This window comes from Natator depressus, chromosome 17 (assembly GCF_965152275.1).
Source record: "Natator depressus isolate rNatDep1 chromosome 17, rNatDep2.hap1, whole genome shotgun sequence".
Lineage (NCBI taxonomy): Eukaryota > Metazoa > Chordata > Testudines > Cheloniidae > Natator > Natator depressus.
The window spans coordinates 19,035,783-19,047,928 of record NC_134250.1 but is presented as its reverse complement, the minus strand read 5'-3'; the positions used below and the strand labels follow the sequence as shown (position 1 = coordinate 19,047,928).

At 49.7% G+C, this 12,146-nt stretch overlaps 1 protein-coding gene across 1 annotated transcript in view; it reads left to right on the top strand.

Moving 5' to 3' along the window:
* Nucleotides 1-5,480: 5,480 nt before the first annotated feature.
* The window catches only part of LOC142000626 (ras GTPase-activating protein 4-like), a 51,498-nt gene continuing 44,832 nt past the window's right edge, over nucleotides 5,481-12,146 (top strand). The window contains exon 1 of the mRNA XM_074975056.1: nucleotides 5,481-5,657. Coding sequence (XP_074831157.1) covers nucleotides 5,593-5,657 — 65 coding nt within the window. The 5' untranslated portion in view covers nucleotides 5,481-5,592. The remainder of the gene's footprint in view (nucleotides 5,658-12,146) is intronic.

Below are 12,146 nucleotides of genomic sequence, written 5' to 3'. Positions count from 1 at the left end.
ATGTTTTGGTCATTCAGTGTGTTGTTAGGTTTCAGAGTTAACAGTCCATCTCCGTGATGAATGGGTGCAGTTCATGCTTCTCAGAGCTGTTGATCCTGAAGTAATCCTACAGATCAATATGGCTTGTGTCCTCTGTACCTTCTCCATAGAGGATGTGAGGCTTTCACAGGGCCTGATTTGAGACCCTGGCTCTTTAGCCCCACTAGCTCTGCAGGTCCCCAGTCCAATCACCAGTGTCGCCAAGCTGGTGGCCGTCACATAAGCACTCTGCAGACTCAGGCAGACAGTCCCTGCGCTGGTTGCATTCAGGGCCAACCTTTTCAGGGGTTTCTTCCCGCCCCTAAAGGCTAGAGATGTATTATGATGAAAGCTGAGATTCCGGAGCATGATTCTGCAGCAGGCCCTGAGACTGGCCTAACCTCCCTTGCTCTGTCACTTCCCCTACCCCCGCAGCTCTGAGCAGGGGCACTGCCTGGCCAAGCTCAGCTCCATTGACCCTTGGCTTGTCAATAACAACCAGTAGATCAGAAGAGTAATTGGCCTTTTCACAGGGGCCCTCCATTAGCGAGGAGGGGATGGAATCCCCCACTGCACCGAGTGTTTGCTGTCTCTAGACCTAGGCCCTCATTCAAGCAAGGCACTTAAGAACATGCCTAACTTCAGGCATGTGAATGCATTGCTTTGGCGCTCACCTTCAGCCAGGCTCTTTGGTCAGTGGAGAGATGTGGTCACCGTTCCATGGGCCACGTTCTCCCCCCTCCGTCCCATCCCCTCTGCACTGCAGAACGGAGGGAGATGCTGCGGAGCACAGAGCTTGGCACGAAGGGGGGGTCGTGTAGGAGCTGGACCCAGCATAAGCAGTCCCTGTCCAAGTGGGAGGACGACGGGAGATCACCAGGTCCCCTGCTCCCCACTGGCCTGCCTGCCTCCTTGCAGATGCCATGGCTTGCAAGTGCTTGCTTTTCTTTCTCCCCAAAGCAGGGCCTATCCATGCCATGAAGCTCCTCCTGCCCCACCTCACTGCTGCAGGACAGAGCCCCTTAGAAGCCCACAAGTGACACCCCTAAGAGTTGCAGCACCATGGCCTGGTGGCTTGGGTACATAGCTAAAGAGCAGGAGACCTTGGTTCTATTCCCAGCTCAGCTGTGTGACCTTGTGTCAGTTACGTCTCTCTGTGCCTTAGTTTTCTATCCGTTAAATAGTATATAGTGCTTCCTTGGCAGATTTAAAAGCCCATCAATGTCTTCAACCCCAGAACTCCCCCGTGAGGCAGGGTAACTCCATTATCTGCATTGTACAGGATGGCTACAGAGATACTAAGTGACTTGCCCAGGGTCATGCAGGAAGCTGGTAGCAGAGCAGGGTACTAAACCCAGATCTTCTGCATACTAGGTTAATGTCCTAACCATGGGACTACTCTTCCCTTGCTTTGTCAAGCACTTTGAGAGCTATGGAAGAAAAGTGCTATGGGCTTATTTGTAGTGAAGAGCCTAGGTCCCCAGGTAAGCAAGGCACCTAATGACATGCCTAACTTCAAGCGTGTGAATTCTCCCATTGACTCATGCTGAGAGTTAGAAGCACGTGTTAAATTGGGGCCCTAGTTTAGCAAAGAAACCTGATGGCTCTTGGAGGCATTAGTGGGGGGCATGCGTTTGTCTCACCTTGGTGTAAATCAGGAGGAACTCCGCTGAAGTCCATAGTTATAGTGATCAGAGGTCAGAATTTAGGGCCACTCCAAATTCATCAGGCAAAGGCATCTATTCCAGTCTCCTGAAACTGGATCCCGGCTCAGCCTTCCTTTTGCAGAGGCTGATCTGTTAATAAAATGCCATATGGCTTAGTCTGGAAAGGAAGTCAACTCTCTCCTAATCCTGGATCCCGCGCGTGGGTGTTACATCTGGGCAACTTGGATTTCTGAATTAAAAAACTAACAATAAAGCTTGTAAGGCCAACATCAGCCATGCCGTAAACAGCAGAGTAAGTTACATATCGAGTATAACCTGGTCAGAGTGCTAAAGTAATGAGCTGGCGTGGCTTTGTGCAAATTGAGTGTGGCAGGCAGGAGAATCAATCTGCAGGAGGATGTAAGGTAAAGCAAACTCCCTTCGCCCTCCCACCCCCACATGTGCTCCCACACCCATTTACAACAGCAGAACTCCATTGACTTCAGTGGAATTTTTACGGGCTGCATGTGACATCGGACTCAAACCCTGAATTCCTGCCTCTTTTTCTTTTTTCCAAGAATGAAGATGAAGGGAAACAAATGGGAGGGAATAACGGGAAGAGAGAGAGAAAACAGTGTGGGTAGCTGGAATAGAGCAGTGTGTGGGGGAGAGATAATACTTTGCATTTCAGCTGCTGCTCTCATCCACACATCTCGAGGTAGTTTTCCCTTTCTTTAAACGAGGAGCCCAAGACCCAGAAAAATTGAGTTACCCAAGTTTCTGCAGCTGGGTAGCCAGGAATAGAATGCCGGAGTCCTGATGCTCTGTTCTGATCACTAGAACACACTGCCTTTCAATCAGCTAATGCTCCACTGACTGGCACAAGGTAGGAAAAGGGCCTGAAATGAGACAGAAAATAAATAGCTCAGGGACATTAGGTGTTAATACCCTGCACTTCTACAATGTCCAAGAATTTCATAGCTCTTTATAAACCTTGATGTGTCCCACTTTTTTTTTTATAAAGGATTAATAAATTGCTAGATGGTTTAATAAATGGTGAATTGGTTGTTATAAAGACCAATCGGTTGCTTATATCACCATCTAGAACACCTTCTGCTGATGGGCTAATAACCATCTCTAGCATACGTTGCTCATGTCTGTAACATGCTTAGAACATCTGGTCACATCTCAGTATAAAACAGGATCCATCAATGAATTAAGCCACATGAGAAATTTGTTTCCTGAACCTATAAAGCATTAGGCTACAGTTTGCTCTCCCTTTTCCTCAATGAAAATCTGAAGTAACTCCTTTGAAGTAAATCCATGTTTACAATAGTGTAGCTAAGAGCAGAGTTTGGCCTATATTCATAGACTTTAAGGTCAGAAGGCACCATCACCATCTAGTCTGATCTCCTGCAAGCCGCAGAACCTCACCCAACCACTCCTATAATAGACCCCTAACCTCTGGCTGAGCTACTGACTCCTCAAATCATGGTTCAAAGACTTCAGGTTACCGAGAATCCACATATATTTACACTAGTTGTATAATTCAGTCTCTGAGGTAAATAATTTACCGTACTTTGATTTTGAGGTAACACCCAGTGTGGGGGAGAGGGCTCCGAAATGAGGGACATCCCGTTTACTGTTGAACAGAGCACAGGTAGGGTAGGAGATTGGTCAAGAAGAAAATGGACTTCCCAGTTCTGCAGCCTGTATTCGCTTGGGTAACCCATATCAGTCCTAATGTCTCCATCGACATAAATGGGCTAAATCATTACTCAGGCAAAACTTTCCTTGGAGAATTGTGTGAGCGGCTCAGGGTTTGGCCCAAATGTTTTACTCAGCTGGATAAGGATTACTCCTGGGAGTAAAGTTTGCAGGTTCAGGTGTCTGGTTTATCGCATGCCTGATTCTGTTCCCTCTTATATCAGCTGCTGCTGGCTTGCACGAGACACAGTCCCAGAGACGAGGACTGAGTGCACCAAGAAGCACGCAGTCCAGTTTGTTCCTGGAGCATGGTGGTGTTTGTTCCAAGCACTCAAAGTTAGGGCTGGCTGCGGGGGTGCACTGAAAGGAAGGATCCCATACAAGGTGCAGCAGATTTCCATGTATGGAAAGGTGTGTTTATTTTATCTTGGTCAGTTGCTTCTGGTCAATTGTATCCAGAGTTATTTAGGGTCCCGTAAGTTGTGTGTGAGACTGATGGGATGAGTAGGGGACTCATGGTGGAGGGTTATTTTTTGGGATGTGGATGGGAAGTTAGAAATGATTCTTTCTATTGTAGTTAATTAGTGGCTAGATCTTCAGAAGATCTAAAGAGGCTTTAAACCAGCTGAGGACCTGGCCATCTATGTCAATTGTGATAGATTATTGAAATAGAGACCCCCAACTCCCCTTTCCACTGAGGGAGATCCAAATCTGACTTGCCCCAGTGTAACTCTTTGGACTGTCATGGAGCAGCACGTGAGTCCCTTCATTGTAAGTGAAAAGAGCGTTAGGCTCTTAGCCTTAATATAATCTTGTTTTAACCAATGGTATTTTTTTTCTTTGAGTTGAGGAGTATTGATAACTTTGCTGGTCAGTATTAAAAGTTTCGTTGGTGTATTTTTCTTTTCTCGTGTGATCAGTAGGTTTTATTGGGATTCATCGGGCGATACACAAAACTTTTGTTAATTACAGGCTTAGATTGTAAATTCCCTGGGCCAGGGATCATCTCTTTGCTCTGGGTTTGTACAGCACCTCACACAACGGGGTGCTGGTCTATGACTGGGCTTCTTGTTGCTACTGCTGCAATACAGATAACAATGGAATGGGATCTCTGTATGTTTCTCTAACATATGTTAGTATCTGGTTCTCCGCATTCAGTAAGTCTTCAGCCCACTTGACTGTATTTAACTCATCTTCTCCCTGTGTTTTCATGCTCATTTGTATTCTAGTTTGCAGGCAACACCCGATTTAACTCAGTGCAGGGCTTGGAAACCTTGCGTACTCATCTGCTTAACAATGTTGCTAATAAATCAGGGTCTGAGCTCCCTCGCCGTGTATTATTCGGTGAGTGTGTCTACTGGTTTAGGTCTCTGCCCCATGTTTACAGTCCAATGTTTGAAGGTGCCAGAGGGCGGACCCTCAGCCTTGGGCCTCCTCCTGTTTCCACTGTACTAGGGTGACCAGACAACAAGTGTGAAAAATCTGGACAAGGGGTGTGGGGTAATAGGAGCCTATATAGGAGAAAGACCCCCAAAATCGGGACTGTCCCTATAAAATCGGGACATCTGGTCACCCTACACTGCACACCCATGTAAATGGGGAGTAACTCCACGGAAGACAATGGAGTTACCCAGGTGTGAAAGTGAAGGAGGGTTGGTTTCAGAGTAGCAGCCATGTTAGCCTGTATCCGCAAAAAGAACAGGAGTACTTGTGGCACCTTAGAGACTAACCAATTTATTTGAGCATAAGCTTTCGTGAGCTACAGCTCACTTCATGGGACGCATGAAGGAGGATTGGGAGTCCGGGCTGCCTGGGGGAGCCAGATTGTGCCCTTGCAAAAGCATCACATGGCTGATTCACCGACATGACTATCACTGGAGTCGCTCTTAGCCCAGGGGCGCGTTAACCAGCTCAGACAATCGGCTGTCACACTCCGCCGCCTCGCTTTAGAGCAACGCCCCAGAGGGGGCGCATTACCGAGCGCACCCCGAGCAAGCGGGCGGGTCACTCTCTCGCCAACAGCCAATCCGCGCTGGAGCTGCCCGCCGGACTACGCCCCCTCCCTCCCTCCCTCTTCTGATAGGCCAGCGAGCTGCCGGTGACGCAGCTCCCCACACATGGGTGAATTGAAGCGTGAGCTGCCCAGCTGGGCTCAGTCTCCTCTCCCAGTCCCCAGTGTCCTGCGGCCGGGTCAGGCTCGGGAGCCCGACCGGGACCTGCCATGGCCAAGCGGAGCTCGCTGTTTATACGGATCGTGGAAGGGAAGAACCTGCCAGCTAAGGACATGTAAGTAACAGATTCTCCCCCCAGCCCGGTGTGTGTGTGTGTGTGTGTGTGTGTGTGTGTGTGTGTGTGTGTGTGTGTGTGTGTGAGATTCTCCCCCCAGCCCCGTGTGTGTGTGTGAGAGAGATTCTCCCCCCAGCCCGGTGTGTGTGTGAGAGATTCTCCCCACAGCTGTGTGTGTGGTGGTGCACAGGCATCGTGGGGTGATTTGCAGGGGGGCTGGCACAACTTGTAGAAGGGGGCTGCTGAGAACCATTGAGCCAACCTGTAAACCCTGGATATGATGGAAACCACTTCAAGCCAGGGAGTGCAGCACCCCCCCCCACACACACACACCCACACACACTAGTTCCAGCGCCTATGGGGGGCTTGTGTTGGTTCTAGTTTGCAGATTAGTGGTGGCCCATGAAACACAGGGAGGATAGAGATCGTTGTGAGGCAAGGAAAAAAAGATCTCCCCGCCCCACAGGACTGGCATGTTCAACCCCAAACAGCAAGCATGTCCAAAGTATTATCCCTTCCCTCCCCCACCTCCAATTATCCACATGACTGTCACCCCCAGCCTTCCCCCCCCCCCCCACTTGCAGGCCTGTCCATAGAGTGATTGCTCCTGCCCCATGCATGTACGTTCCCAGGGTTATTGCTACTCTGATACAACCCCATTGTAGGCAGGCTTTGAGGGATCTCCTCCACACCCCTCACTCCCAGTGTAGTTCTTGCATGTGAACCCTCACACCCCTCCCCAGTGGGGGGGATGTTCCCTCAACACAACCCTCCATGCCTTACAGGGTTAGTCTCCCAACACACCCACTCATGCTTCCTTCGCAAGTGAGGTCTAGGGTTATTCCCGAACACACGCACCCTCTCCCGATGTAGGCATGCTTTAGGAGTTACTTCCCAATATATGCCATGTGCCTTTCCGATGCATGCATGGTTTTTTAGGATTATCAGCCAATACACATGTACTTCTCGGAGTATGCCGGTTCTAGCGCTGGAAAGTAGGTACAATGCAGTGTCCCAGCACCTGCCTATTCTTCACGTTGCTTCTCTTTTACAGACACTGGACTGTAACCAAAAGAGGTTGATTTATTTATTTACTTCCTGATTTATTCTTTCTTTCCATCCTGTGTGGCCCTTTCTTGGGGAAGAGAAGTGGCTACATGTTGCTTTTTTCTGGGCAGGAGGAAGCAGCTACATGAGTGATGGAAAAGGGTTAGTAAATGAAATAGACAAGATTTTGCTGCTTACCATATGGAGGCATTTGTAACCAGGTTCCCAGTGTAAATCCTGAATCGCTCAGCTCAGCTAGGACAGCCATCTCCGGAGGCTGTCAGTGTTAAGGAATCAGCCTTCGGGTTGGTGGGACTGAAGGGCTGCCAATAAAAAAATCCTAACAATCGTCATGGAAAAAGAATAGACATAAATAAGGAAAGAAATGTGACTTTTGAGTGTTTTACAGGCCTGATTCTGAAACGAGGTTTATGTCAGTGTAATAATGCCACACTCCTGATTTGCCTGAGTGTGAATGAGAGGAGAATTAGACATTACAGAAAACTGAGGGTGAAATAACATTTTTAAAAATGCGTTGCCCATAGACTGCGTTTGCAGGGAACAGGGACTGGACAAGCTCTGATTTCCCCAGCATGGCTGTGTGGTCTAGTGGGTAGGGCATTTGCTGGAGAAACAAGAGACCTGGGTTCCATTCCCAGCTCTATCATGGGACTGTTGGGTGACCCTGCACAAGTTACTTCCCCTCTGTAAAATGAGGTTAATTATCTTTATCTGCCTATGTTAAAGTGCCTCGAGATCTGGGGCTGAAAAACCCTGGATTAGGGATTGTTGTTCTTCTGTCTTTAATTTGGCCAGCCAAACACTGCTCAGGTTTATACTCTACAGAGCCGTCCACGCAGCCCCTAAAGTGGGTGGTGAGGCTGCACAGGGGAGGTGGAGGAGCCTGGATAGCCTAGTGATGGGGGCCATGTCAGTACCTTGGGTAGACACCAGGGTGTAAGCGAGAGCTAATCCAGGAGGAACCCTGCTGAAGTCAATGGACCTTACTTACCCCTGGGCGAGATCAGAATCTGGCCCAACCTGCTTTAACTTGGAGGGAGGCAAAAGATGTGTCATGGGATGGGTGGCCAGACTGATCCAAGTCTGTCTCGCTCCAGTGCGTACTGCAGCAGTGCATTCTCCTTGCGACTCCAGTGCCCTGGGCTCCAAAGCCCAGGATCCCAACCCTTCACCTTGGATCGGATCATGGTTCCGATGCTTTCGGTGACATTACTGGGTTTCAGGTTTTGTTTTTGTTTTTTTTTAATTGCTCTTCTAATTAAATCCATTGACTCCATACATCCGATCCTCAGCCGGCGTAAACCATCATAGGGTCACGGAGCGATGCTGCTTTATACCTGCCCAGGATCTTGCCCATTATAGTTGTGGATGTCTGTGAGTGGTGCACCTGCTCTGCTGATGTAAATCTGGAGTAACTCCATTTGTTCCAGCTGAATTACTCTGGATTTACAGCAGGATTTGGCTCTGATCCTTGCTCCCAGCTTTCACTCGATGGTACATATCTTCAGCTGGCCTAAATCAGCACAGACGCCACTGACAAGTCCTGGGGACGGTGCTGACTTGTGCCTGCTGAAGATCTGGCCCCACACCTGTAACAGACCTGTAAACAGACCTGAAGCCCCAGCTGCATGTACAAACCTGCAGCTCCAGGGTGACTGATCTGCGAGGTTGCTGATTGCCACAGCTGAGCCTGCGGTGTCCAATTCGGCCACAGGGCACCCTGACATTTTAGGCAGCCTATTCATTAATATATTAATGGGTTTGCCTTCTCAGATACCTGGAATGAAATTCACTCCCCAGGCAGCAGGGAGAGAGCCGTGCCTTGGCTTGTCTCCAGCTCCGGGTTGGCTTCTCTGGCCCTCTTTGTGTTTGTCTTCGGTCTGTGTTAGTCAGGGCTTTGAGGAGCCACTGATGGGGCCATGAATCCCAAGGGTTCAAGGCCCTGGACCACTCCTTGGGGAGTCTGAGCTAGTGACGTCCTGTATCAGTGGAAATAGATGGGAAAGAAGCTCTGAACTTGCCACTTCTCCTGGATTTGCCTTTCGGTGACCCTGGGGTTGTTCTGCCCAGCCTGTAATCACTTCTGAGGTGGTAAAAAGTCTTAGGGCCTGATTTTTCCCTTCCTTTCTACCAGCTTTACCCCAGTGTAACTCCACCAAATTCAATGGATTTACTGCAGATTGACACCAGCGTAAACACGAGGTGATTCAGGCCCTGTAGGGATAAATCCTGCTCTGGGTGACACCGTTGTAAATCCAGGATAACTCTGTTTCAATCAGTGGATCATTCTGTATTTATGCCAGAGTAGTCAAGGGCAGAATTTGGCCTACAATATGTAGCTCGGGATGGATCCAATGCAGGGATGGCTTATGGAAACTCAGCCATAAGTGCACCTGATTTGCCTCTGACACCGCCATACCACCAGAGACGTGAGCTATTTACCCTGTACGAAGCGGGTGTGAGATATGAATCAGACCCAGTCAGTGCATGGATCCAGCTTCTGCAGGAATCTGAACAAACCCAAGTACCTCCTGTTCAAGAGATGCTTAAATGTGGCCCCAAATTTTAGCCTCATCTTTAACAATGGGAAAAAGTCCTGTTCAAGCACAAATCTCCCCTGGCAGTGTTTGCAGCCTAGACTTGGCTGCATTGAGAACTTGAAACTGACTAAACCAGAGGGAAACAGACTTCTTTGATTTCTCCCCTCTACCCCGGCCATGGTCTGAGCCAAGGGGGAGAGTGGTATTTTTTTTTTTTTTTTTTTTTTTTTTTTTTTTTTTTTTTTTGCGCAGAGAGCCATGAACAGTATCAAGTGAGCTGGGTTTTGGACACTCCCTTTCAATAATCTAAAGTCATGTTAGGAACATGGGGATAGAAATGGGTTTCTGTATGTGTAATATGTTTATGGAAATCACCACCACATGCTGTCCTGTGTACCAGGCATGTCATCAGTGCAACATCAGCTCAGTTTACATCCAGGTTTCCAAACACCGCCCCTATCTTTGGGTGCTTCGCTTGAATCTCCTTCTGTGGGCCCTGTTAAAAATCCACAACTCCTGTTGACTTCGCTGTTTGGCGTGTATCTGGCAACTGAAATAAGGTTTTTTTCCAAGGAGGGCTGGGTCCAGGGCCTGGTGGCGGGTGGACCATTCTGGGAAGAGTGACTCCACTTGCCAGCTGGCAAGGGCTGGGCTCCTGGCTGGCTGCCTTACAGGGATTGGGTTTCTTACCTTCAGCAGTTTCTGGGTGCTTACCAGAAAGGCACCTCTCAAGAAGCTATTTCTAGACTGCCTGTAGTAACATGCTGCGTCCGTGCGAATGGTTCCTCCCACCCCTGGGGAAATGTTAAGCGTCCTTCTCCCAAGCAGTCAAGCTGCTGATTGTTTATTGTTTAATTGTGGGTGATTCAGTAGCATTTGATAGTGGGGGACTCCTAGCAACCAGAAATAGCGCGGACAGGTGTTGTGTGAGCCCCCCCCCCCCCTTCAGTTCAGTTCTGTTGTGAGCTGCAATGCCCCCTTTGTTAACCTAATGCTGGGCCCCTCCCCACAATGCACCTCAGTCTTGACTTGCAGCATGTCTCTTCCAGTTCAGTACAGGTTCCCTACTATCATCAGCTGGGATGTGGACTGTCACTCCTACTGGTTGGAGTAGGAGCCAAAGTCGGGAATCCAGTAACCAAAGCCAAGGGGTCGGGGACTTGGGGCCAGGGCCAAAGGATCAGAGCTGGACTCGGGAACCAAAGCCAGGGGTTAGAGATGGAGTCAGGAAGCCAGTAGGCAAGCAGGACTGGCAGGAAAGGAGCAAGGCAGGATGAGGGCTGGAGCAAAGCAAGGAGAAGGGCAGGCACAGCAGAGATCTGCTGCGGGCAGGTGTGGTGAATAGCCAGAGCTCAGTTAGAGCTGTTGTACTTAACAGCAGGCTTGCTGGCTTCCTCGGCCAGTCAGGCAGAGTGGTCATCAGACTCCACTGCGCTCACAGGCGGCCCGGTGATCGGCCAAGTGCAGCTGCAAGGCCTCACGCCTGACACCCTACACGGCTCTGCCAGTGAACCACGGTCCTGGCTGGCCGCATCTCCTGCTTTCCTAGGCCATGCCTGGGGTATCTCCTCTGCAGCCAGTGGAACTGCACCAGGGACTGATTTGTTGGGTTTGCGTTGGGGACGAATGGGGACCACGTTGAGCCACCGTACGTATTTCGCTTCTGACCAGCTCCTTGGTTTGGAACCTTTGGCAAGGAACGGCCATTGCACTAACCCAGCACGCTAACTCCTGTAGGCTGGTGGCTTTGACCCTGACCCCTCCCACTCCCCGTTCTGGGGACCTCAATGGAAGGTCGTGCACAGAGCATTCAGCGGCACAGCAAAAGCGTCCAAAATGGAACAGGCTCGTGCCAGCTGGGCAGTTTAAATAGTTCCTAGCTAGCCCTGGTACGGCCACAGATTTACAAGGAGGTCAGAGCAGCAGGGCGTGGGGAGAGGGATGTGACTAATTCTTAGGCGTCTCCAAGCAGCTCATTCCTAGGGGATTAGGGGCCCCCTGGAAGCTTCACCTGGAGCATTAGTTGAATTCCTGTGGCCGTTTTGTTGATTGTGATAGTCCATCTTTCTGCCTTCCTGCTGTACCTGCTCCTTGTTCCTGGCGGAGGATGGGACATGAATGCAGGCTGCAAGTCACTTCACCTTTATAGATTTGTGCTTGTACATCTGATCCAGAGAGGTGGAATATCCCTGCTGAATCCCAAGGAGATGGCCTCTGCAGGAGGGGTCATGGGTTATTTCTATGGACAGATGTCCTAGCAGGGTCATCCTGATGCCTTCAGGTACAGTTTTGCCTAAAGTTTTTACCCTCCTGCTTAAATGTAAACACCAATATTGGAGTCTCATCTGAGCAAAGGCCGTTTCTGTCTGCTGGAGTTACCCAAGCTACTGGAATACAGTCATAGCCCTTGGAGCTCGCTGCACCTTCCGGCTGAAGGTCTCGGAGTGCTTTACAAACATGAATGCGCTAAGTCTCACCATCTCCTGAGGAGGCAGATATCCCCACCCTCGTAGAGATGGGGAAACTGAGGCACAGAGTTCGGGAATGAATTGCACAAGGCTATGGAGCAAGTAGCAGAGCTGAGAAAGGAACCCAGGTCTTCTGTCTCCGGTGTACTTGCCCCTAGACAATGCTGCCTTTTACCCTTCCTGCTGAGGACCCATGACTCTTAAATGATCTCACCCTCCACGGACACCAGAGACCATCTGTGTATGTCCTTCAGCATGTGACTCAAGACACCTTGGCTGGGCTTTCCAAAAGAGGAGTTAGGTGCCCAACTCCCTTAGGCCCCATTGAAAATCCCAGAGATTAGATTAGTTTTTAGACTGCTGTTCTCAGTGTGCAGTTGTGCTGTGGGGTGAGAGGCGGTGCAGGGTATGTG